The sequence below is a fragment of the Artibeus jamaicensis genome, unplaced genomic scaffold (genome assembly GCF_021234435.1).
Source record: "Artibeus jamaicensis isolate MK-2021 breed Jamaican fruit bat unplaced genomic scaffold, CSHL_Jam_final contig_444, whole genome shotgun sequence".
In the NCBI taxonomy this organism is placed as follows: domain Eukaryota; kingdom Metazoa; phylum Chordata; class Mammalia; order Chiroptera; family Phyllostomidae; genus Artibeus; species Artibeus jamaicensis.
This window is the reverse complement of record NW_026521831.1, coordinates 9,667,599-9,694,675: the sequence shown is the minus strand read 5'-3', so window position 1 is coordinate 9,694,675 and position 27,077 is coordinate 9,667,599. Positions and strand designations below refer to the sequence as shown.

The window sequence follows — 27,077 nt, the reverse complement described above, 5'->3', positions numbered from 1 at the left end:
CGGGCCTGACACAATGGCGCTGCCCGTGTACCCAAAGTTACATGCACCTGTGTTAGGTTTCTGTGAAAAATCAGGACTGGGAGCGGAAGAAGAGGGGGAAGCAGGACATGGCCTGTGGTGAGCAGAAACTGCCACGTGCACTAAGAAAATGAAAGGGACGCACGTTTGCCTTTCTGTTTCCCATTTACTCTTTAACTCGCTCTGAGTAGGTTTAAGGCTCTCCAGGTTCTCTTCTGTAAGTGAAAGGAAAGTTGAAGGCGTGTCTGAGTCCTGAGAGGTACAAGCAATTAAACTATGGTGACAGCAGCTGAACCGGTAATAAGCACGATGCGGCTGGTGGCGGTGGCCCTGGGCTCCTGGCCCTCTGTCCTCCTCCCATGTCACGTATGACTGCCACTGCAGTGTCTGGGTGTCATCCCACATCCCTAACTCTGACCCAACAGCACCGACTGAACTGGTAAAAAGCAGAAACTTCAGTGTGAATATGCACAGAAAAAAATGTGGAATACCTGATCATGAAAAACCTCATGCAGTTTCACGATGTTGGGGTGTCCTTCACAGAGTTTCAGGGCTGTGATTTCTTTCTGAGTGTTGGCCTCCATCCTACAAGATGAAACAGTCATCTCTACAGACCTCTTCACCAAGTCTTCATGTCAGTATCGCGCCTGCCCTGGCTTCGTTTTTATTTACAGTGTGTTCGGAACAGAGGTGTCAAAGTAGCAGCATGAAACTGCTATGAAAGTAATGAGTCACACGACCTACCCGCATAAGTGATGCTTTATTCTTGAGGAGAGATCATTTCTGAGTCAGAAAAGAGCTAGTAACACAAAGAAATGGATAGCCTACTGGCCCAACAATTTGGCAATAAGAATATACAATTATGGAGATAATAATCAGTTACCAAAACAACTAGTGGCTCTCAAAGCTACCAGTACATTGCTCAATAATTTTTTGAAAGTATTTCAAATATACAATGATAAGAATGACAACAGCTGCTGAACTCACTAAGTCTGAATAAATATCACTTAATTATGTTTGCTCATAATAAAGTCAAAAGCATAGCATACTATGATTTATGTCAAAAATGAGTGTTTATTAGAAAATATTAGAGTTAGAAGTATAACAGATCAACTGATGAGATGAATGGCTAAATCTGTGGGTACAATATACTGTTGATTTCCTTTAAAATAAAAATCTCCATTTACAGAATCCAATGAGCAGGATGAATACATAAGACAGACTGCCAGAAAGGGTCATACCTTTTGCTGATTATTTTGACCGCAAATGCTTGGTTACTTTTTCTGTGAATGCACTTTCGACAAATTGAAAAACTTCCTTCTCCCAGTGGTTTGTCCTTCAGATCTAGGTCATAGTGTTGATAGAATGGCGAGTCCTGATGAAAAACCAACATCATTTAACTTAGGAAAATATTAATACATGTGGGATAAATAAAACTGTAAAGGAATAGGACATTATTGTTAATAAACATGAGTGGAATTCATTTATAATCTTCTAAAATTTATCTTTAGCTCATGTCTGTGCTTACCTACACAATTTATTGAGGATACATAATTTTCTATTATTGTAAAAAGAGCTCATTTACACTGATGTTAATAATTCTCTAGGGCAAATATTGCTATTTCCATTTATTCATTTCTGAAAATCGCATCTTGGTCAAATAGCAAGTCCGCTACATTGACTAGACTTCAGAATGTGAATCGGTATTAGTACCGAAACCCTTGTGAACATGCCACTGAAGGGACTGCACCCGCGCACCTTTGTCATCGCGCTCCGGGCCACGTTGGTCATGCCCGGACGTTCCACTGCCACCTGAAACTGAAGCGGGTCTGCGACGGCTGCGTTGCGCTTGAAGAGAATGGAAGGAGCAACAAAGGAATAGCCCTAAAAAACCAAAGCAAAGGTGAAGAACAAAGACTTGAAATTTCCCAGTTTAACATGGACTAGACTGCAGTAAATTTTTTTAAGTGAAGAACAAAATAATAATAAACACTGAAACATTTGTTAAGATGATTCTAATTTCGTATTAGTTGTCATCTAAAATGAAAAGCTATTTCAAGTTAAGAGAAAAAATGCTTTTCAGAAGGAGATAATGCCATCTTCTGGTAGAGTTAAACCAATTCAAATGACAGGCAGAATAATACCTGGTCTCTATTCCACCCCAAAAGTATAACTCATAGCTGTAATTCTTTTGCGTTGCTGATAAAGGTTTGTTTGTAAACACAACTAACTTCTCAAAAAAGGCAGAGTTAAGGTATTAAGCAAAGTGGTCCAAGTGACTGTTCTCCAAACTAGAAAAAGAGCAAGTTTCATTCCAGTTGGTTTCTAATTCAATAATTATTTCACTCATTGTATTTCCTTAGACTAATTAAATGTGAAATTGAGTTTTGGAAAAGGAATATAATCAAGTGGCAGAATGATGTCCTGAACCAGAAGTGACACACTGATGGGTGACTAACCTTTTCAAGCTAGAACATTCACTAGTTCAATGAACGTTTTTTAAAACATCCACCACGTGCTGGACTTAGTGCGGACGTCCAGAGGCAAGGTCTGGACTGCTGGGTGCAGCCGCGCTAATGGTGCACTTGTGGGCGTCAGAGCCGTGACGCCATGACGCCGTGACGCCATGACGCCAGCTAGGAGTCAGGGTATTTCCTCTTAACTCTGAGAAAGATCCCTTTCTAAAAATAAAACCCTTTCTAAAAAATTTTTTTAAGATCATGGTTAAGATTATTCACTGATGACACCGACTCAGATAAAACTGTTTATGAACTAAAGAATATTTTATATGAATAGAGGTGAAATAAACTAGTAGCGTATTTTCTATGAAAGATCCAGAACAGAAAGTTTCAGAATAAAAATTAACTTTTTTTGTAACAAAACCACAAAAACATTGTCTTCTATTTAACAAACCAAAAGCTTCAGTTAACAGTTAGCAAATATCTGTGTTTAGTAATTTTGAAGAGGCTAGAAAACTGTTTTGAAAATGCCAAGATAACCTTCACATGAGAAGGTAACGTTTCACAGCTCCCGGAGATTACCTGAAACAGCCTCTCGGAGCTCTGGGGCAGCGCCGCGGGGGAGTAGGTGGGATCCATTTCTGTGAACTCTTCTGCAAAGTTGCTCACATCTAATTCATCTCGGATTACTGGTTTAAATGGTGCGGGCACTTTTTTGGCAGCTAAATCATCCCAATTTATTTTCTAAAACAAAAGAAGAAAATTAGTACAAAGTAGAAATCAGCAAAGCCGAAATGTGTCTTCTAAGAATTACAAAACCAGATTAGGATTTGAACTGATCAGCAGAAAGAGAGGCATGTATTTCAAACTAATGATTAAACATAAACATTTCCTGTCTGCCCCCTATGGCTCCAGCCAACGCTGGGCCTGGTGTGGAGTCTCCCCATGTCCTCTAGGGGGCACCAGGACACCTTAGTCTATCAGCAGGGACAAAAGAAAAATCACTTTTGTTCTTAGAATCCTGAGAAAAGTGTTAAGTCAAAACAAAACTAAACTTAACAAACTGTAATAAAGGACTTTAAAATACTCTGTGAATATGACTATTAAGTCTAAAGGCATAGTCCTATTTTCTAGAGTCAGTGTTAATTAGCTTTCCTGCTGGTCGCCTGGATTAATTAGAATATAAACTCACTGTAAGTCCTGTTTGTTTAAATGATGCTACCATACTGATGAATCACTTGACCCTCATTCACTGCATTCAAGCATTGTGAACACACCTCTTCTCTTTCCCGTGGAATAATCCCAGCCCCTTTACGCCCAGATCAGACACTGGTTTGTATTATTCAAATTCACCCTCTGCCTTGAATCCTTCTGTCACTTAAAACAACTTCAGATGATACTTACTAAATAGTATATTCAGATATCCTATTTCCATATTTCTCCAAATCTGAACTGTCATCACTGATAGTAAGATATACCATTATTTTATGTACCGTTAAGAAAGGAAAAAGCATTACCAATTAGAATAGTAAGATGCTGTCCACTGTAAAATGCATACTGATTTCAGAGGTGGTAAACTGAGATACCTACATTTCCAGGTTGACAACATTCAGTGTTTAATCAACCCACAGAAAGTGTTTATTACGCCCTCTTGTGGAGGCAATGCAGATAAAATCCCTAAGTTACAGATCCTCAATTTTCTCAACCAGTATAAGTTTTAGAGATCATTCAGTTTGTCTCTTTTATTTGATTCAGATAGGAATTGAAACCTAAGTAACTAACCATTTCACTTAAATGTTAGCTAGTGGAAGGGTCAGAATTCAAACACAGTGTCTTGACTTTCCAGTTAGTGTCCTTTCCTCTATGTGGCTCTAATGTTTTCCATTATATGATTTGAGAGTAAGGAGGTAATTAAAGAGACAATGTTGTTGGCAGAACACTTAGTTGAATGCGGTTATGATCTTTTCCACCTCTACTCCATTTAGGTCTTTACAAGTAGAATTCTGGCTTTTTCCTAAAGTGTCCTTGTCATTCAAAAAGTCAAGGCAATTAAATAACTAAAATTAATATTTTGAGCTATAAAGAAATTTCTCTAATGGCAAAGATATATTGAAATAGTCGCAAATACAGAGAACTATAGAGAAAAATGCTAGGAAAACACAATTGGGTGTACTTTGCTTGAATGCTTTCTTGGATTTTATCTTAGTGATTTCTGAGGCAATCTTCTGAACAAGATATTTGAAATTGTTTGTTTAAACATTAACCTTTCTATGCCATATGAATCTGTGAAATGTACATACTGAGAGATTAATTTTATTCTAAATATATTTCCCACTATGTTACTGAACTTCTGTATGATGTGCAGTAATATTTTTTTAAATGGTTACACTGAAGGACTGAGATAAATGGGCTTTTTTGAGCATGGAAGTATAGACAGATGATTCTTATTCTCAATCACTATTTGTTCTTCTATATTTAAAAAACAATAAATAACAATATACAAGCTCACTCTACAGGAGAGTTTTTTATTTGCTTTGGTAGCTATTTTAATTTGTTTTGGTGCTAATAATGCTCAGTTTGCAGAATAAAAATAAAACTTGGATGGCCCCTTTAGACCCTGAATATTTAAGTCATGTTTGATGACATGATGAAATTACTTGAAAGTCCTCACCTCAGGGTTTTAGAAATCAAGGTCACGGTACCCCAGGTTGACTGTTTAGACCAAAATAAATGAAATAGCCAACTGAGTCAATTTAACTTTTTTCCAGTTATCTAAAACTTTGGTGGATTTTTCTGGACAAAATTGAGCAAATCAAGTTGAGTAGATGGGTTGGATTTTTGTACGATGGTCTCAATAGGCTTTTTCAGCATAAGAAAAACATCATCTCAAGTGCAAAGAAAATAAATAATTCCTCATGTGTTATAGACATGTAACTAAGAAATAGGAAGATTTCAAAATTTTCTATGATTCTCCTGGGAAAAGAAGAGATAAAATCACTATCTAAAAGATGTAACGCAGTGGATCATGAACTGAGAGGGAAGTAAAAATAGAATAAAAGTCTCCTTAGTCCACATGCTTAAATCTTGAGATCATAAATGGAAACTAATATTCAGAAACCCTAACAAATCAGCAGGTGAAGAACCCAATGTTATTATAATCTTCCCCATTCCTGCTTCATTTGGGGAGAAAGACAGCACTTAGGTTTCTACCAGTGGAATCCCGATCCTTCCTAAAGGGTCTCTGTCATTAAAAAAAAAAGTGCAATATATGTGGAAGTATGGAGAAAACAATTTACTCAAGAGAGACCATGTTCATTCATCTCACCGAGAATGCTGAACATTCTAAAATCAGCAGAGCATAGATCTGTTCAATATATTTCACCTGAAAAAAGAGATGTTCTTTGATTTCATCTGCATCACGTGGACCACACCCCAATCTTTTCTTAGGATCTTTCATCAAAAGACGCTGAATTAGGTCTTTAGCTAAAGCGCTCATATCTTGGGGATACGGAGGTTCACTTTTTAATATTCTCCTGTAGGCAGATAAAACTGGCTGTTAAAACAATCAGAGGATGAAGTTATAGTGACGGTATTCTTAGCAAAATCAAGAATAGTATACAATACACTGAATAAAATATGTTTGAAACTGAACAAATATGAAAACCAGAGACAAAGATATTTAAAATATGAAATCAAATTTCTGAAATGCAAATAAGCAGAAACGAAAAGTATTGGGTTATTTTCCAATATAAATCAATCCTAACAAGAAGCCACTACCCCAAATATTTTATTGGAAAGAAATTAAAAGGCAGGCTCAGGGCTAGGTTAGACCGCCTACCTAGGTACGGAGTAACTCTACGATCAAAGACTTCACAGCGGAAACAACTCTTGGAAAAATTCAGGGAAGTGAGTTCAGTATCGAGACTTGAAAGGACAAAAGAGACCCCAACGCAGCTGCCCCACTCCTCTTTCCGTGTGCCGGCGAACACAAGGGGCGGCGGGAATGCAGAGGGAAGGAAGGTCAAGGCAGGGAGTCGGGACTGCTAGGACCCGGCTCAGCTCTTGACATGGGAAGATCAGTACCAGAGCTGGGGGCTTTTTATGAGAGAAAGTTTCTGCTTCCTTACCTAGAAGAAGGCAGGAGCCACTCAAAGATGGAGGCAAGTCTGATCTTTATTAGGACAAGTAAAACATTAAGAGAATCAAGTTCCTTGATGCAATATCTGAATTTATTCTGAGGTCACAGAAGAAATCAATACAACCCAAATGGAACTTTGTCCCCTTCCTTCCCTCCCCACAAAGCCAGATCAGTAATTTAATGAGAAAGAAATAATGGAAGGGACGGATTGAAATTAATAAGCTTAACAGAATCTTCATAGAGATAAAGTTACTCCATTATGTGGGTTTGCAAAAAGGTTCCCTGTTGTGCATTAAGACATGAATAACTGTTATGAAACAAAACAGATAATAAGGTTACAAGATAGTATGGTACGGTAAGAACATGGACTTCGGAGGCAGACTGAGTTCATACTCGGGTTCAACAAGCTCTGCTGCTTATTGGCTGCAAGATCTTGAGATAATTAATCTCTCTGTACCTCAGTTTTCTCAACTGTAAAATGGGGACGACAGCCTACCTAAAATGGGTATTAAGACGTTTAAATGAGTTAAGATACGATGTGCGGTGCCAAGCACAGCAAAAGCCTGGTAAAATGAGCTACAGGAAAGTCTCCCTCCTAAGACAACTCACAAAACAGACTGTAGTGAGCAGCCGCCGAGAATCTGTGAGGGGACAGGAGAGCTGCAATTTTTGGCTAAAACCCCCAGCAGCGCTGTTCCTTTCAACGCTAATTTGGTTTCTAGCACTGCATCCCGAGAACCTGAGAAAATGACTGTAGAACAAGTGAAAAGATAAGCAGTACCCTCTGCTGTTTTTGATTCTTTAGTGCTCTCCCACTGCTCGCTGCATGTCAGCATTTTCTGCAGTAGAGACAAGGCCTCTCAGATCAGGCGCCTGCAGGTGTGATGGAAACTGGGGGCCCTGTCCCTTAGGGGGAAAAAAGCACAGCGTTTTCCATTTTCTCCACCTTTAAGGTATCTTTGCAGGCAAGAATTTATTGTGTAAGAGGATCAGACTACAGATACATTGTTGCTGGCGTCCACTTTCCTGCACCAGGGTACAGACACAGCACTGGCTGGCATCCTCTGAGTTCCGACCCCATGCTGTCTATTACTCTCACCCTGCGCCATCTGCTGTTTACTGGAAATCTACTCTGTGCCAGGCACTGAGGAAAGAACAGTCAGTCACACTGACCATGGGAACAGGGATGGCCACACCGGGATGCCAAAATTGGAGAGGGAAGTAGAAGACCTGTGTCACCTTGGGGCACACAAACCACAGCATCGGTGTGCAACCAGTGTGTGTGGCAGGTGCCCCGTTCGGGGAACCAGAGTTCTAGATTCGGACGAGGCCAGGATCGGATCATGAAGACGCTGAGTGGAAATTGGAAAGAATTCCTGTCGAAAGCAGTGCTGATGAGGGTACATGGAGAGCAAGCAGGGTGGCCCCCAACCCTTGCCTGTCCTGAGTGAAGATCACAAGGCCAGAGCCAGCAGGAGACCCTCGCAGATGGTGCGGAACACCCACTCGGCCTGGACAAGTGGAAGCAAGAGCCACACCAGAGACTCCTCCCTGATGTCTCTGCAAATGGTCCCTTAGCGGAACAGTGTTCCTTTAGCGGATGCAGAGTGCCGAAGCGTTTTCCTGGTAGAGAACCGAACGCCAGGAAGAGAACAGGAAATGGGGATGCGCTGGTAGAGAGGAAGGGCTCGCAGCAGGCTTTCACCTTTTCTCCATGGGAGGATGATCTCAGATTTACCTTCTTACACAGTGTCCTTGAAATGTATGGATCAGAAATGTGAGATGCCAGCCATGCCCTGTTATTGTGAAGTCACCCTGAGAGGTGAACTGCACCTGGCCTGAGTGGTGTGAGTGGGCACATGAGCCCCGAGGGTTTTCTGGTCCAGGACCATTAAAGCACTTTCAGACAACTGCAGCATCTCAGTGTTATCTCTTATCCCTAAGGGAGTTAGAAGACACAGTTCCTGTGCTGAGCTACCCATGCTGGCCTGGTGCACACCCACCACCTGATCTCATCACTACTGGCTGAGTGTGTCCTTTGGAAGGACCCCCTGATGACACATTTGATGTCACTAACGCCAATTCACTCTGCTTCCTGACCTGTATTTTTCTACAAAGCTAAGTAAACTGGTGCCCTGGTTTTCCAGGGCTCCAAACCCGCTACCTTCCTAGGGGGCGCTGCAGAGGACAAATTAATAATACAGTACAGTGTGATCCGCCAGCACCCCACATTATACAAGTGAAGCAGGTGCAAAGAGATCTAAGGCACAATGAGAGAAGATAAAAGAGAAAGCTGAGGGAGGTGAGTGCCAGGGAAGGGTCGCTTGCACTCTAGCCCAAAGCGGCTGCCCTGCTCACGTGGATGAATGTGCAAATGAACAGCTACCGCGGCAGACGTGAACAGATTGGGGTTAACTAGTTAAAAAAACAACCTGGAGAAATAGATGCTGCTATTGGGTACAAAAATACCTAAAATGAGGAAAAAAAGAAAAAATCAAGAAGTTTATTGGGCATTAAGAAGGCTTTATAAAATATACCAGTAAAGGATTTTATCACAAAGACATGAAAAGAATAAGAAAACCAAAAGATATATATGTAATTTCTTTTTAAAACATGGTAAGAAATACTGATACTTGTAATTTTTCTATACACAACTCTGAATGCAACACATCCATAAACAGAAATTTTAATGACAAATGAGCTAACTGAAGATGATACTGAGTAATTAACATGGATGAAATACAAAAAAACTCAACAAATTACTGCTTGATCCCATTTTAGCATACTACACTACATCCCACAAAATCAATGTATGAAAATAATCACCTAAAGAGAAAACGCATCTTGGGAGGACAAAGAAGTTAACTACCCAAACCTCTTGTAAAGGGCCCAAGGCAGTCAGACTTCTAAGGTGGTCCCCAACGATCACTTGTGTCCAGGGCCTTGTACGACCCCCCCGTGCTTAGCAGGGGCTGCACCTACAGACTTCCTTACACCCAACAGTAACAACAGAGATGACAGGATGTCACTTTCATGATTAGAACATTCCGTCTTCCCAGGGGACTCGCTCTACTGCCCTGCTACCTCGCACGCTTTGAAGAGGCAGGCCACCATGCTGGACGGGCCCACACGGCAAGATGGTCCTCAGCCAACAGCCAGCGAGGAACGGATGCTCTGTTACTCCAGCCACCCTGAGGAACTGAATCCTGCCAACCACCACGAGGGCTTGGAAGCAGATCCTTTCCCAGCTGAGCCCTAAGAGGGATACAGCTCAGCCAACACTTGGCGCCATACGAATGACCTTGAAGTAGAGGACTCAGCTCAGCTTTGTCCTGATTCCTGATGCACAGAAACTCCTGACATAATAAATCTATGTTGTTTTCACACATTTCAGGTCATGTGTTTCCTAGCAATGGATAATGGATAACCAATACAAGGCCATGCAACAGATATTTCAGACCTGGAAAGCTGTCTGGCCTCTGGGGCACCTATCCAACTCTGCCGCAGTAGCTGCGACGCAGCTGGAGGTGATCTGCACCCGCCGAGCACGGCTGTGCACTGATAAAATGTACTTACTGGCGGGCACTGAAATGCCGGCTCCACGGAATCTTCACATGTCACAGGGTACGGCTTCTCTTTAGAGTTTTTAAACCACTTAGGAATATAAAACCCATTCTTTTTTTTTTTTCAAACTATAAGAGAAAGATTATTTAGAAAGTTACAGAGGCAAAAGGAGGGCTCTTGAGGCTTAGGAGAGACAAAGGCAAGGTAATCTGCCGGGGGGAGGGAGCGGGGGAGGGGAAGAGCACCAAGATCCATTCTTAGCTCAGAGGCCACACACGAAAACAGGCCGCAGAATGGATTTGGCCAGAGGGCAGTGGTTGGCCAACCCCTGACTTAAACAGTACAGTTAGGACTGCTTAGCATCCTTTGGATACTACTAAGACCCGAATTTAATAACGTTATGATAGTACAATGAACATATTAAGAAAGCCCATTTTATTGACGGAAAATGAAGAACCAAGTAAACATCTCTTGGCAAACATTTTCTACATTTCGAAGGCAGAGAAAGGGAGACAGACGCCCTGGCAGAGATGGTGGAGCCTCTGGAAGGGAACCCGGGGTCCTGACTCCCAGCGGAGGGCACAGTCAGTCACCACGGTTTACAAAGCCCCAGCACAGCTAAGGGCTCCCAGGGCGGGGGCCGGTAGAAAGACCGAAGGAGGTGCCAGAGTCTGGGTGGGCGCCTTCCCGTGCAGCGGTAACACGAGCCCTAAGAGAAGTTCCACACGAAAAGGCGACAAAAGCGAGTAGGAGAGCAAGAAAAGCACACGTTACAAACACGAAATAAAAATAAGAAACAGACTCACAGAAAAGCTAAAGAGCAATCATTCAAATCTATAGTGGTGATAGTTTAGTATTTCTCCAAACTGGTACCAAGCTGCAAGGAATTGGGAAATGATTTCATATAAATAGTAAGAGAACTAGAAAGGGCTACCGTCGATAAAATCAGTGTCAAATACCTAAGGCAACATCTGGAGGAAATGATAGAACTTTCTTGTGTTCTTCAGAGGACAGAAGGGGGACTGACATGCAGATCAGAAGAAGCTAGTTTCAGCTTATTTTAAGTGGGAAAAATTCCTGTACAACTGAAGTTCCAGGAAGGGGACTCCTTGAAAACACCTTACACACCGTGGCTTCCATTCACCGATGGCACTCAGAAAGAAAGGAGGTGACTCTCAGGGACACACTGAAGGGGTCCTTACATCACTGAGAAAGTTGTACTGTCATTCTAAATTCCTTTACTTTGAAATATGATGTCCCCCCAAAAAATCTGTTCTGATTTTAGGCTACCTGTAGACAACGATAGGCAAGTAGACAACTTGGAAAATACATTATTTTAAAGCACCTCAAGTAAAAACTATAAAAAATATTCAGAGTTCAGGGAAGATTATAATAATTGAGGAATGGAAGAATTCCATGATGAGAAACAGCCCTGGTTAATTAAGACTTTGGGGGATAAGATAATGGTACATTTATCTTAATGGTGCATATTTTTAGGACAGACTGAACGATTTGACACCAGGAAAGACCATCAGAATGGTTCTCTTAAAAGGGAAAGGTAATGTGAGACAATTCAGTCACCACACTGTTTACGTACTTCAGGAACAAAACAATAAATGCCACAAAAAAACATGGAATCCTAAGTTAACATCAATATTTTGTTAAACAAAGTATTAACATGACAGAGAGAATAATTAATTGATTAGAGGGGAACCCCCTACTTAAATTCTTGAAAACTCTGCTCCGGTTTTAAGATTTTAGGAATCTCACTGTGGCTCTCCTTTCTCTCAAACCGGACGCCAACCGACTGAACTAAGGCAATAAAGCCATTTAAATGTGAACGTTGCTTGGTTCAGAACGTTCCTGCCGTCAGAAGCAGCAGCACACTCTCTGTGGCACGCCTGTGGGGGCGGGGGGACTCTAAGACTGCTGTGTCTTAGAGTCAAATAGAGGAGAATCAGCCAGAGGGGCCATTACTTCACGTCATCCGGTCAAGGCCACCCTTCCCATCCGTCGCCGTGACACGTGTGGCCTTGCAAGGGGACTGGGATTTTCAAGACTGTAGCCAAGGTCTTTTATAATTCTGGGGCATTTTCAAACAGCCATGTAGGATAAGCCGAGTCATATTTACTGCTTTCAACAACAGTCATGATTTTAACTGTAAATTTAACATGAAGGGGAAGAGAGTAGTTGAAGAACATGTACGAATGACCCACGGACATGGACAAGGGTGTGGGGGTGGCCTGTGGGGGTGGGGCAGTTGGAACAACTGTAGAATAAACATTAATATAAACAAACAAATAAATAAATAAATTTAACAGGGAATATTCCTGATCACGTAACTTCAGTATTAAATAGCTGGGATAGTAAGAAATTATTCATTCCCTACTCCAGTCTGTGAAAAGTTCATTCAAACTTTCTAACTGGAGTAAAGCTGAGGCCCAACCCTCTCCCCACACGTGAAGCGTACAGCTTGGTGAGCTCTGACACACGTACACCCGTGGACCCACCACCACGACCAGGACTCTGAACACACCCAATGCTTCCGCGTGCCCCTCTGTCCTCAGTGCTGCCCTCCTCCCAGGCGACGGCCCCTCGGCCAGTCTCCACACCTGCGCCACTTCACACTCCCGGGCACTCCTGAATGCACGAAGGGGAGAGCCAATCACTGTGATCAAAGAGCCCCCAAATTTATGCCACTAATCTTCCTCCCAGACTTCCCCAAAGGGACCTGCGGCCTTTTACCAGAAATATCAGACCTTTCAGGAACTACTGGACACCAGTTCTGAACTGGCAGGGATTCCAGAAGACCCAAAATGTCCCTGCGGCCTGCCAACCAGAGCAGGGACTTGTGGGGGTCAGGCGATCGATGGTGTTTAAGCATAGGCCCACCTCACAGTGGACTCAGTGGGTCTCCGAACCCAGCTGAGGTTATTTCTGCAGGTCCAGAATGCATAATTGGAACAGACATATCTAGCAGCTGGCAGAACCCCCACACTGGTGCCTTGACCTATGGAGTTGGGACAATTACAGTTGACAAGGCCAAGTGGAAGCCATTAGAACTGTCTCTACATAGAAAAATGGTAAACCAAAAGCAATACTTTGTTTCTGGGGGGCTGCCAAGAGGAGTGCCACCATCAAAAACTTGAAAGATGGAGGAGCGGTGGTCCCCATTCAGCTCGCCCATCTGGCCTATGCAAAGCCAGGCAGACCCTGGAGAATGGCAGTGGATTATCATCAGTCTCGACCAGGTGGTGAGGCCAATGCAGCTCTGCTGTTCCAGATGTGGTTACATGGCTGGTGCACATTAATGCATCCCTTGGTACCTGGTACGCTGCTGCTGATCTGGCATACGCCTTTTTTCTCCATCCCTGTGCACGAGGCCCTCCAAAAGGAGTTGCTTTCAGCTGGCAAGGCCAGCAATGCGCCTTCACTGTCCTGCCACAGGAGCCTGCCCACTCTCTGGCCCAATAGCATAATCTAGTTTGCGAAGACCTTGATTACCTCTCCCTTCCATAAGATACCACACCCATCCATTATATTGATGATTTTATGCTGATTGGCCCCAGTGGGCAAGAAGCACCATTACTGTGTTGGAGAGTGGAAAATAAATTTGCCTAGCACTCAGGGGCCCTCTACCCTTAGTGATTTCTACAAGTGCACTGATGTGTGGATATGCCTTCCAAGGAGAAGGATGAGCTGTTGCACTGACCCCTACTGCAACGCAAAGGAAGCACAGTGCCGAATGCCTTCAGATTTCAGAGGCAACATATTCCTCATCTGGGTGTACTACTCTGGCCCATCTACAAAGTGACCTGAAAAGCTGCTGCTGAATGGGGCCTAGAACGAGACCAGGCCCTGCAACAGGTCCAGGCTGCTGGCCGAGCTGCGCTGCCACTTGGGCCACGTGATCCAGCAGGTCCAGTGGAGCTTGAGGTGTCGATGCAGATGGGGATGCTCTTTAGACTCTGGCAGCCCCGACAGATGAACTGCAACATGGGTCCCTAGAATTCTGGAGCAAAGCCCTGTCATCGTCTGCAGATAGCTATACCAGTTTTGGGAAACAGCTACCAGTCTGCTACTGGGCCCAATAGAGACTAAATGATTAACTATGGTCCCCCAGTCACATTCAACCTGGGATGCCCATCCTAAATTCAAAGTCATCTGATGGACAAAGCCACAGAGTTGGGCACGCACGGCAACACTCCCTCATCACACGGAAGTGGACACACGAGACTGGGCCTGAGCAGGCCCTGAAGGCGCAAGGCAGTTACATAAAGAAGTGGCCCAAGTGCCCAAGGTCCCCACTCCTGCTACACCGTGTTCTCTCTGCCAGCCTCACAGGGAGTTCCCTACAGTAGCCGTTGGAAGGTGAGGAGACGCAGGCCACGTTTGCAGGTGGTCTGTATGATAATGCAGGCGCCACCGGAGAGCGGACAGCTGTAGCACTACACCTCCTTTCTGGGACATCTGTGAAGGACAGCGTCGAGGGGAAATATTTCCAAAGGGCAGAACTCTGAGCAGTGCACCTGGCTGTTCGTTTTGCTTAGAAGGAAAGAAGACCACAGGTGTGACTTTACACCACTAACTGGGCTGTGGCCGGTGGTCTGTCTGGACGGTCAGGGGTTGGGAAGGAACATAACTGAGAAATCAATGAAGAGGAAGTCTGGTTGACAAGAGTATTTAGGAAGAGATATGTGGATAGACCTCTCTGAATGGGGAAAAAAACACGAAGGTATCTATGCCCCATGAGAATTCACAACAAAGGGTGACCTCGGCAGAGGAGGATTTTAATAATCAAGTGGACAGAATGACCTGTTCTGTGGGTGCCACTTGGCCTTGTCCTCCAGTCAACCCTATCGTCACCCAGTGGGCTCCTGAACAAAATGGCCCTCGTGGCGGGGGTGGAGGCTACAGGTGGGCTTCTCCTCACCAACGCTGACCTGGCCGTGGCCATGCTGAGCGCACCAAGTGCCCAATATGGCATTAATCCCCGGTAATCAGCCAGCCCCCTGGAGGCAAATCAACTACCATGGACTGCTTCCATTATGGAAGGGACGGCATTTCATTCTACTTAGAACAGATGCTCAGCCCTGGCTGGTGTAACTCAGTGGATTGAGCACAGGCCTGCAAACTAAACGGTTGCCAGTTTGATTCCCAGTCAGAACACATGCCTGGGTTGTGGGCCAGACTCCCAGTGCGAGGGCATGCAAGACTAACCACACACTGATGTTTCTCTCCCTTTTTCCTTCCCTTCTCCTCTCTTTAAAAATAAAAAAATAAATAAATAAAATAAAAAAAGAGAATAGACACATTCCACACAGCACTGCTTCTGAAATTCACTGGTCTCACCCTGTTCTGCACCGGATGGAATTATGACCTTGTTACTTGTCTTTGTTTGGAGACTAAGTACAGTATAAGGACATGCAAATGGCCGTCAAGTTGACAAAGGGTGAACTTGTGATGATTAACTTTTAAGTGTCACATGACTGGGGCACAGGTTGCCCTGATTAAACATTTCTGAGTGTGTCTGTGAGGGTGTTCCTTTCCGAGTTTAGCATTTGAATCCCCTCCTTAATGTGGGTGTGTATCATCCAATCCATTTAGGGTCTAAATAGGAAAAACTAAAAGCCTAAAAGCAGAGGAAGGGTGGATTCAGTCCCTTCCCGCTTAACCTGGGGTGCATGTCTTCTGCCCTCAGAACCACCGGCTTTCCTGGGCCTCCAGCTTGCAAATGGCAGGTGGCAGGACTTCTCGACCTTCATAATTTGTGAGCTGATTCCTTATAATAAATCTCCTTTTATAAGTCCTATTGTTTTTCTTTCTCTGGAGAAGCCTAAGACAGGCCCTTTATGTAGCCATTCCAGGGAGTATATCATGGTATCTCACTGTGTTTTAATTTGCATTTCCCTAGAGCCTCATGATTTTGGCCATCTTCTCAGGTGCTTGTTTGCCACCATGGATCTTCTTTGGTTAACTGTTTAAATTTTTTGCCCATTTAAAAAAAATGAAGAGCTTTTTTCCCCTGGAGCTTTGAGAGTTCTTCGTTTTCTGGATACCAGTCCTTGCCAGACAGGATTTATAACTGCATCCCAGTCTGCGGCTTGTCTTTCCAGTCTCTCAGCAGTTGCTCCGAAGAACAGAATTCTGATGGAGTCCAGTTTATCAATGCTTACTTTTATGGATTACACTTTTTGTGTCGCATCTAAGAAATCCTTACCCAATCCCAGGTCGCAAAGATTTTTCTTTATGTTTTCTTTCAGAAATCCTAAGTGTTAGATTTACATTTAGGTCAATGATTGTTTTAAGTTAACTTTTCTATACGGTGCAAAGTAGTTATAGAAGTTCATTTTTTCTCCTTACCATTGCCATCATTTAATGAAAAGACTATCTTTTCTCTACTGCATTATCTTCACACCTTTATTTAAAAAATCAGTTGTCTATATCTGTGTAGCTCTATTTCTGGCCTCTCTATTCTATTTCATTGAATATTTGTCTATCTTGATGCAAACATCACAGTGTCTTAATTACTGTCACTTATAAGTCTTCAAATAAACTTAGGACTACTTTTTCAAAGATGATTTGGCTATTCTAGGTTCTCTTTATTTCTCTAAGATCCAGGAAGTCAATTTCTAGCAATAAAAAAAAGAAGTCTGCAAAGATTGTGATTGTGGTTAATCTATAGAGCAGTTTGGAGATAAATAATATCTTAACTATGCTGAGTAGTTCCCACTCACATGTGCTTATCAATATGTAACTGAAGGAATACTTGAGGGATACCTTCTGCAAATCTCTGAACTTCTCTCTCTGCAGCCCTCTCCTCTCCAACGCTCTGCCTTCGAACTCAATCCGCCTGGGTCTTCCTGGACTCTCAGCTCCGTCTCAGCTCTGCCCGGCTGCCCTCCCTGTGCTGTAGCCTGGACACCCTGAAGGCAGTGAGCTGGGCAATCTCAGGCCTCGCCTTGTGCACTTCCATCTCTCAGTGTTCACTATCCTTTACTGCTAGATGTCCCATGTCTTCAGTATTGTTCTTTCGGATATTTTGCCCGTTTTAAAAACTGTTTCAAGCCCTGGCTGGTGTAGCTCAGTGGATTGAGTGCGGGCCTGCGAACCAGAGTATCGTGGTTTGATTCCCAGTCAGGGTACATGCCTGGGTTGCAGGCCAGTTCCCAGCAGGGGACTCACGAGAGGCAACCACACATTGATGTTTCTCTCCCACTCTTTCTCCTTCCCTTCCCCTCTCTCTAAAAATAAATAAATTAAATATTTTTTTTAAAAAAACTGTTTCAGGCAGGAAAATAAATCCGGTTCTTGTTACTCCATCTTGGTAAGAAGTGGAAGTCCCAATTTCTAATTTTTAATGTCAAATCTGTTCTCAAAGTTATAAAATTCAAGTAAAAACACGACAAAAGCATAACTAGTAATTAGTATAATGTTTTATCATTGTTGTTTACTTGTTCATTAGCTTCTTCCATTCCAAACGTATTTATTGAGCTCTGCAGAGGAACCGCGCTGAGTGGCACCGAGCACAGTGTTGAGGGCCAAAGCCACACATGCCCCTTGCTCTCCCAGAGCTCACAAGCTAATGGGACAGACTGATGTTAACCAAATAATTATAAGCAAAAATACAGCAATACAATTTCTTTTTTTTTTTAAATAAATTTATTTATTTTTTTGAATTGTTTATGCTGTTACAGTTGTTCTATTCCCCCCTTCATTCCCCTCCACCCTGCCCCCCCAACCCCACCATTACCCCCCCTTTAGCTTATGTCCATGTGTCTCAAGTCCTTTAGGTTCTATATTTCCCATACTATTCTTGCCCCCCCCATCTATTTTCTATCTACTGTCTATGCTACTTGTTTTCTGTACCTTCTCTCCCCGTCTCCTCCTCCCACTCCCCTGTTGCTAACCCTCCTTGAGATCTTCATTTCTATGTTTCCACTCCTGATCTAGCTGTTTAGTTTGCTTTCGTTTTAGGTGTGGTTGTTAATAACTGTGAGTTTGTTGTCCTTTCACTGTTCATGTTTCTTTAACTTCTTTTTCTTAGATAAGTCCCTTTAACATTTCATATAATAAGGGCTTGGTGATGATGAACTCCTTGAATTTGGTCTTATCTGAGAAGCACCTTATCTGTCCTTCCGTTCTAAATGAAAGTTTTGCTGGGTAGAGCAATCTTGGTTGTAGGTCTTTAGATTTCATGACTTGGAATATTTCTTTCCAGCCCCTTCTTGCCTGTAAGGTCTCTTTTGAGAAATCTGCTGACAGCCTGATGGGGACTCCTTTGTAGGTGATTGTCCCCTTAGCTCTTGCTGCTTCCAGGATTCTCTCCTTCGTTTTAATTTTGGCTAATGTAATTATGGTATGCCTTGGTGTGTTTCTTCTTGAGTCCAACTTTTTTGGTACTCTCTGGGCTTCTTGGATTTCTTGGAAGTCTGTTTCCTTTGCCAGATTGGGGAAATTTTCTTTTATTATTTGTTCAAATAGTTTTTCCACTGGTGGTTGTGTCTTTCCCCCTTCTGGTACCCCTATAATTCGGATATTGGAGCGTTTATAGATGTCCTGGAGGTTCCTAAGCTTCTCCTCATTTTTCTGAATTCTTATATCTTCATTCCTTTCTGATTGAACATTTTTTTCTTCCTTCTGGTTCACTCCATTGATTTGAGTCCCAGTTTTTTTTTCATCTCTATGGGTTTCCCGTGGAATTCCATTCATTTCCCTTAATTTAGCCTTCATATGTTTCTCTAATTTGTGGCTATAGTCCACCAGATCTGTGAGGAAGCTGATGACCAGTGTTTTAAACTGTGCGTCTGAGAGATTTGCTATTTCTTCGTCACTTAGATTTATCTCCGGGGCTTTGAGGTCCCCCTGCGACATTTTTGGTCTGTTCTGGCCCTTTAAGTGAGAGAAGCGGCGCCTTGGAGTCCCAGGTCGCTGGGTTGTGACGCTGTATGTGGGGGCGTGGTCAGAGCGGGGAAATGGCGCCGCCGCCGGTCCGACCGCTCACTCCCTCACCCGCGCGCAACCGGGCAACCACAGTCAACTCGCTGCCACCGCCTCCCCACTGACTCCTCCGTAGTCGCTCACCCGGTGGGCCGCTCGGTCGCTCACTAGGTCCAATCCTGGGTTTGGAACCCGTGCGACTGGATTCGCGCGTCTGGATTCCGCGCCCGGGTCGATCGAGCTCTCCTTTGTAACTCCTCACCCGAGGCCGGTTTCGCCCCTTACCAGTCGGGCCGAAGAATTTGTTGTTAGCGGACTTCCGAAAAGTTCAGTTTTCCGTGTTCTGGTTGTGTTTTCTGATGCTAATATTTAGTTGTCCCTAAACTTGGTTGTGTGAGGAGGCAAGGCACATCCACCTAAACCTCCATCTTGGCGGAAGTCCTCCAGCAATACAATTTCATAACTCCTATGAAGGGAAGTAATGCTAAGATAACCTATAAGAGCGTGACTTTACGGTATTTCTTCCAATTAAGCCTATATACATGAATTGAAAAATAGCACTACTATTTACTTATGTTAAAGTCACAAAGAAATTATAATATGGTTACAGTGGGAAGAAAATGTCCATCAAATAAACGTCAATACACCATGCACTTACTAAGTTAAGACAACATGCCAAATGCTTTGGAACACACAAAAATTATGATCTCCTTCTGAAATGTAAGATCTATCTGGGCAAATAAAATATCAAGAAATATAAAGGTTATCTATCTACATCCATATGATTATAAACAAAAATGAGCCACCGAAACATAACTTTGTCTATCCCCATTAAAAAAAATCACTTTTCCCCATCACCCGAATTACGGAAATAGGATCATTGCCTTTGCAGCAACAACACATTCATTTTATTTTGTCAGTCTTACCTCGATATCTCAGCCTGGGAATTCTTCTCCCCGTCAACAGTGAAAGGAGACGCTCCAGTTAGTAACTCATACATTAGAACACCTAAACTCCACCAGTCAACTGCCTACAAAACAACAGCGATTTCACTTGATAGAATATTAACTAGTGTACAATTTATAAGAAAGAAAAATGAACAAAATAAAGCTACATATTTGGAAAATATTTTAACAAAAAGATTTTGTAAACAGCTTTTTGTGTAAGGGGCATTAAATTAGCACATGCAAGAAAGACATTTAGAGAACATATATTCAGGTACCTTCAGAATAAAATTTAAATAGGCCATCAATCAATAAGCTAAAAGTGGTTTAATAATTTTCTAAACTAGTAATGGTTTTATTTTGGTTAATCAAAAAGTTTTTCTTTAAGTTTAAAATAAACTTAAAAATTTTTAAGTAAGTGAAACCTGTGGACTTACGACAGAGAGGGGAAAGTACCAATGAGCATTTTTAATAATTATATAGCTCCAATAAATAATATAAAATTAAAGAACAAAAATGAAAAAAAGTCCCATCTAGAGGTATTTTTCTCATAACCACCTAAACCAATTCCTCTTATAGAACCTATCACATACACCTAATAGTCTTAATTTGTGGGATGCATAATGGGATTTAAAATAGCGTAAAATAAAATGTGATCTAAATTGAAACCCAATTTGTACAGTAGTTTCCTGAACTGAGAACACAGCAAATTACAATAATCTTGAATGCTGCTGTATTGGAAACCGCTTCTTTTGTAATTACCCAAATCAAGGTTTCGGTAACAGTTTTATGTAGGAGCTTATGCCAATGAGACATTCATTGGACACTGAAATTTTAAACTCTGCTTCCAAATTTCAGAGCCAAGGTTTCAGGGAACGATGATGCAAAATTTAAGAGCCTGGAGCTGTTTTACAGGGAACACGGGGCAGCGACACAGAAACAGGACCGGGCACCCGGCGGGCACTGCGTGTACGTGTGTGCCATGCCTCACCGAACCAGGTCGCAGTCCCCAAGCTTTCCATGTGCGCCCAGTGACCCAGCTGTATTCTGGACCTCAGGTGTGTGGAAATTCTAGGAGCAATATAAGGTTTTTCTTCCTACAAATTGATTCCATTAGGTCAAAGAAGGTAATTTTCAACTTTTAATAGGTATAAATTCCTACCAAATTTCCCAATAGTTGCAAAGAATACCTTGAAGCAAACTAAACCAACAATTCAATTCTTTTATTTATACAAGCCATTTTGCTCTGAGTTGGGACCCTGAGAATGTTTTGTTGCTGGATTTGAAACCATACTCTTAAAATTGATACAGCTCTACAATCAGATTCCTAGTCATGAAAACTTAAAGAACAGGCTTTAGATAAATGATAAGTCATTAGCAAACATTCTCCACACTTGAGATATCTGGACTGTATATACGGGGTTTTGAAAGGGCACGAGGGAAAAGGGAATGTGAGGAGCAAAAATTAGTCAAAATCCGTTATTTGGAGAAAGTTATTAATAAAGCAAAAGTTTTAGGAAAGAACTGAACAAGTCTGTACCCTTTAATACAGGAAGAATAAATATGTTACTTGGATTTTAAAACTACCAAGAAGACCTCTTCGGAGACTTCCGTTTTGCACATAACAAAGGAAAATGAGCAGAATAAAAAACTGAGCTCTTTAGAGGGCTTAGGAAAACAAACTTAGCCTATCTTGAATGCTTAAAAAAGGGTTATTTTCTTTCTCCAGGGATAGTCATAACAATTATTCCTGTTGAAGAGAGAGAACCAAGAAAGCCTTCAGTATCTCCACAAACTTAGAAGAAATTGGGAATAAGACAACAAGATTCCCTTTTCAACAATCTCTTAGAAAGTAAATACCAACTAAAGGTGAGTTAACTATACATTTTGTATGTTTTCCTAACAAAAATCAATAATGCCAATAAGCACTGTCCAAAATCATTCAGCACGACACAGACAGGAAATATGGAGTTTGTGCACTTGGTAACACCACTGCACTGCGGCTCAGCTGTGAGCTAAAGGCAGAGATCCTATGCAGAGAAAATGAATGATTCTTGTTTTAAATAGAGTTACAACTGGTGTTTTGCTCAAGACTCTTTTAATGAAAATAACATAAAAGTTATTTGAAGAATTGAGTGTTACTCTATAAAACAAGAAATTATCCTCAGCAATAAAACCTGAAAAACAGGAAATCTAGAATTCCTAAGTTTTCTATTATCTTTTTCCTCCAAAACACTAGGTATCATAATGTGCCGTGTATATAGCAAAGGGGATAAAAAAATAAAGGTAAGACAAGACCAGAAAGAGAACTCTATTGAAGAGATTGCACCTAACTCATTAACTAGGATTCTTACTATACATTTCACAGCGATATATAAAAACAGCACATACCTTGTCATGCCCCGAATCGCCCCCTCTGACAATATCTGGTGCCATATATTCAATAGTTCCACAAAAGGAGTATGCTCTTTCCGCCTTAAACAAACAATCGAACAAAAAGAGATTTTATTTCAAGCTAGTATGACAAATGACCCAAAAAGAGAGTTCACACTACATGTCAGTGGTTGAGGTTAATCACCACACAGAGCAGAGAACACAGGGTGGCAGACACTACCTGACAGTCCCTCTTCTCCCCAGGACGGACCATCACTGACAGAGGATGAGTCCTGGGCACATAATGACTTCCCGTGCGAAACCCACCACCATTCATTCCCCTATGCACCCACCTGCCCACTTGTGCATCCGTTCATTCCCTACTTTTCTGTTTATGTGTAGATTTCAATTATTGTTTTCTGAAAGAATGCACAGTCCTGCTAGGATAACATGAACTGCCTAACACTTTACTCTCCATAGCTTTATTTCCAGATAGGCAGGACTGGGAAAACACTGGAAAACTTGGAGGGGGAAGGAAGGCCAATGGCTTATTAATAAGGGGAGTAGGGAACCCAAAGATAAAAAAAGGGAAAAAAATTTCCCACCACACCATCTTGTCTAGGTTTGCCATTGTTTGATAGTGTTTAGTGATGATAAGCCAACTGTCTTTAAAAAAAAAAGATTTTCTCTTCCAGTTATCTGATTTTTTGGACTATAAGATGCAGCTAGGTTTTAGAGGAGGAAAATAGAAAAAAAAAGCAAAATTTTGAATGCAAAAATGTGGTAAAATATTTAATAACATAAATAACACAGTATTTCACCAATGTAAATGTAAACAGAACTCAACAGCAGCGTTAACAACCATCATTCCTCCCAAATGGGGGGGTGGGGGTTGGAGTGCGTCTTACAGTCCAAAAAATACGGTAGTTTTTTTCTCCTTTGTAGAATTTTAAAAAGAGCTAATTTCACATATCAGCCTAAAAATTAATTTTAAGAACTAAAACAATTTTTAAAATAACCAACTGTGTCATATGACTCATCCCAATGTAACAAAGAGCTAAATAAACTGTAGTGCAGATATATTACATAGAGATAAGAATTCCTCTTTAATAATGTACACTCATATGGCTATAACTGAAACTTTCAGAGGCACTTTGGTGCCATTTAAATACTTTTATAAAATTATTTTAGAGGAAGATTTTCCATTTATACTTGACTCTTCTTCCACTAGTAAGGTTTAAGAAAAAGAAGTATTCCTCTTATTTACCAATTTTCTAGTGTAAAGAACACTATTCTAGCAACGTTACAGAAGTGGCAGAAGTCCCCTACTCTGTTGGCTGAAAGTTAAGCCCAGAAACAATGAATGTAATACATTTATTCCAACACTGTGATAATAAATGTATTAAAACTACTTAATGTAAAACATATATAAATAAAAATAAGATACAGTCTATAATTCATTTACTTCTTTTTATACTGAAAGATTACTACATATACTGAATATATACTTATATACTGAATATATACTTACATACTGAAAGATTGCTACATTACTACATCTACTGAAAGATTACTGTCCACCTAGAAACTAAAAGAAATTATTCAATCATATGTGGACTTGCAAAAACAGGCTTGGTTACCCGGCAGAGCACCGTAATATAAATCACACATCGAAGCCTTTATCTCTCTGCTTCATCATTTCAGTACCAAATGCTAATTCTGTGGAAAAATTAAAGCTAAATAAAATTTATTTCATAGAAATTTGTATATAAAAAGTAATGGATAATTTTAAACATTTTGTTAGACACGCTTAGACAGAAAAAATGTGTGTATTAGAAAGCATCAATCTGTTCACTGAATTATTTAAGAAGAAATACTACAAAGTTACTTTTTAAAAAATCCAAACTTCTTAAAACTAAAGCATGCTTTTAGTGAATACACTATCACCCAGGGACCCTTTCTTTGGACATTAAGCAACCATTACTATTACTGTACAGCTGACATGGAGAAACACACAGAAATTACTAAGTCATTTTTCAGTGTTTGATCGCATCTGACAAGACACCTTGAAAACATTATGTGCTAAATCAAGTTTAGGCAAACTGAAAAAATAAAAATAATTCTCCAAACTACCTTATGAGTAAAACGATAATGGGTTTCAATTTATTGACTTTTCAGATTTTTATTTAGAAAACTAGACTTTTTTGCAAATATACGTTTTCATTTATATAGGCAACCCCATGTCACAAACCATTTTGAAATCATGTGCATTTCCTTCTGAGACAATGATTAAATTTTACAAATCATGAAAGTTATGAAAATCTGCATTCTCTTCTTCAAAACTCTAGACATTCATACGTTTCGTGTGAAAGGGCACGAAACATGCATATTTTACAGATTTACTGCCAGAAAGACTTCCGGTGTCTTCCTTGTCTGCCAGTGGGAACCATGCGCTCAGTTCTTTATAGTCCTGACACGGACGGCGCTGAGAACCACGGGAAGAGCTGGAATATGCTCCCCCATCTCCACGCTCTTCCTTCAGCTTTTTCTTTTTTTAATGGGGGGAATAGGTAGTGTCTACTTAACAAATAATGAATACACAATTATCTATTTGATAGGAATTCTAGAAGGCAGTAAAATGAAAGCTTGAGTGTTGGGAAGTCTCAGTCACTGAGGAATAATAATAGTAAACAAAGACAAAGCATTTCTTAAGTCTCTCATTTAAGAAAGAAACCACGGCCATTTAATCCCCTTGCAGTTCTGGACCTGCTCCCTCTGCCTCCTCTGGGCTCTAACTTCCAGATAATTCCAGTAATCCCACCTAGACAGCAGACTGAGGCCCGACAGGGGAAGGTTTCGAGTGGGAGGCAGGAAAGGCTGCCCGGTCGAATTTCGTGAACTACGACATGAAGAGGCTGGGATGGCACAGCTGCACTCTACTGTGGCTACTGTTTGTTCAAAATGTAGATACAGTAATCTCAGGGAGACAGTCGATCCACCTATTTAGAATTTAATTTAACACTATTGTGCAAGGAACATTACTTAGTAAAGCTAACACAAAGTTAAAATACAGTGAACGAGAATTTACTTGAATGTGAAAACAGTGAAAGCAGCGTGTGTGCACCACTCGGGCCGATAATGCGGAATGTTGCTGTGCTTACGTAATCAGCTGATCAAAAAGGCTTCACTGTCCCTTGGAACAATCAGATAACATTGCGTAAAAAAAACCCAAAAACCCTACAAGAACTGGTTTCCTCCTAGAGAAGAATCCGAATAGGAGCTCAGTTGCCAAGCTCTCAAGTATTTCTCAAAACTATAATGAATAATTCCTAGTTTTTGTTTGCCAATGTTTTATTCCATTATTTGCTCATTATAAATTTATAAGTTAAATGTAAATTACCAATGACAAGAACTTTCTCCACATTGGGTTTTTCCCCCACCCTAATTTTGAAAAATCTCACAACAATGACCTAGAAGTGTTTGATATTAAGTGAATATTGGATTGCTAACCATCCAAGACTGTGCTCTAATCCCTGGAAAGGGTGACCCCGACAAGTGCCAGCCCTGAGGAGGGCACTGAAAACCAGTGAGGGGGGCATATGACCTGTGCTGTGGCTGCCCAGAAAGAAGGCAGGAACTTTGTTTCAGGTCTCAGCAATCCAGAAGCGTGATTTCTGATACTTTTATGAGGACAAAAGGCGAAGCCCTCCGCTGAAATCGGGTGGACTGGAATTAACACTCTTGCGCAAACCTTGGAACCTAAGACAGCTGAACCCTGAGTAAATTGAAGTCTAGAAAAATAAACTTCACTCGCTTGCACAGGTTTGTTTCGGTTGGGTCCAAGCTTTAAAAACAAACAATGCGCATTCCTTGTGGAATCACATGGCTAGGCTTGCATCTCTTGTAGGTTTGGGGCATGGACTACTACTCTCCCCGTGGTACTGGGAAAGGGAGAGAATCTGGTCCAACATGGTGATGCTCTGGAGCAGAGCAGAACCAGAGAAATTCCCACAGCTTAGCTGGCCCAGGATTCACCCTGATGAAGCCCTGGAGGCATAAAAACACCAACAAATGAACCAGACTCCATAAATGCAACAGAAAGGATTACTTTAAATGGTAGACAACTAATCTGTAAAAGACCAGTATGTGGTAAAAGATGAACGATATAAAGGAAGGAAAATATCCATGAAACAATACAGCAGCACGGGAAAGATAAGAATGATATGAAAAAGAATCAAAGAGAACTATATAAATGAAAAAACATAGTAACAAAAAATAGGCAGAGTAAGTAGATACAACTAAAGAGGGAATGTGTAAAATAGAAGATATGTTTGAGAAAATTATCCTAAATGTTTCAAGAGTCCCAAGCAAACTAAATAAAAATATATTCACACCTGATGCATTTCTATTTCTTGAGTAGTAGTTACAAGAGTGTTTATCTTATAATAACTCACTAAACCATACTTTTGTTTTGTGTTTTATTTTACAATAAAAAGATATTTTTAAAAAACTAGTCTATTCCTAGATATGTGTGTATATGTGTGTAAACGTATATACACATACATACACATACATATGTATACATACATACATATAAATAATTACTGGATATACAGGGCAAAATAAAGGTATATTAAGAGA

The 27,077-nt window shown here is 41.3% G+C and overlaps 1 protein-coding gene across 5 annotated transcripts in view; it reads right to left on the bottom strand.

Annotated features, from left to right (window-relative positions):
• Positions 1 to 27,077, bottom strand: part of RPS6KA5 (ribosomal protein S6 kinase A5) — a 126,285-nt gene that overhangs the window by 17,702 nt on the left and 81,506 nt on the right. For all 5 annotated transcript variants that reach the window (XM_037130404.2, XM_053666092.1, XM_037130403.2 and 2 more), the window contains 7 exons: positions 22,455 to 22,538; positions 20,046 to 20,149; positions 5,860 to 6,010; positions 3,060 to 3,221; positions 1,777 to 1,902; positions 1,260 to 1,393; positions 510 to 603 (listed from right to left, as the gene is read on the bottom strand). In XM_037130404.2, the coding sequence (XP_036986299.2) occupies positions 510 to 603; positions 1,260 to 1,393; positions 1,777 to 1,902; positions 3,060 to 3,221; positions 5,860 to 6,010; positions 20,046 to 20,149; positions 22,455 to 22,538 (855 nt within the window). The remainder of the gene's footprint in view (positions 1 to 509; positions 604 to 1,259; positions 1,394 to 1,776; positions 1,903 to 3,059; positions 3,222 to 5,859; positions 6,011 to 20,045; positions 20,150 to 22,454; positions 22,539 to 27,077) is intronic.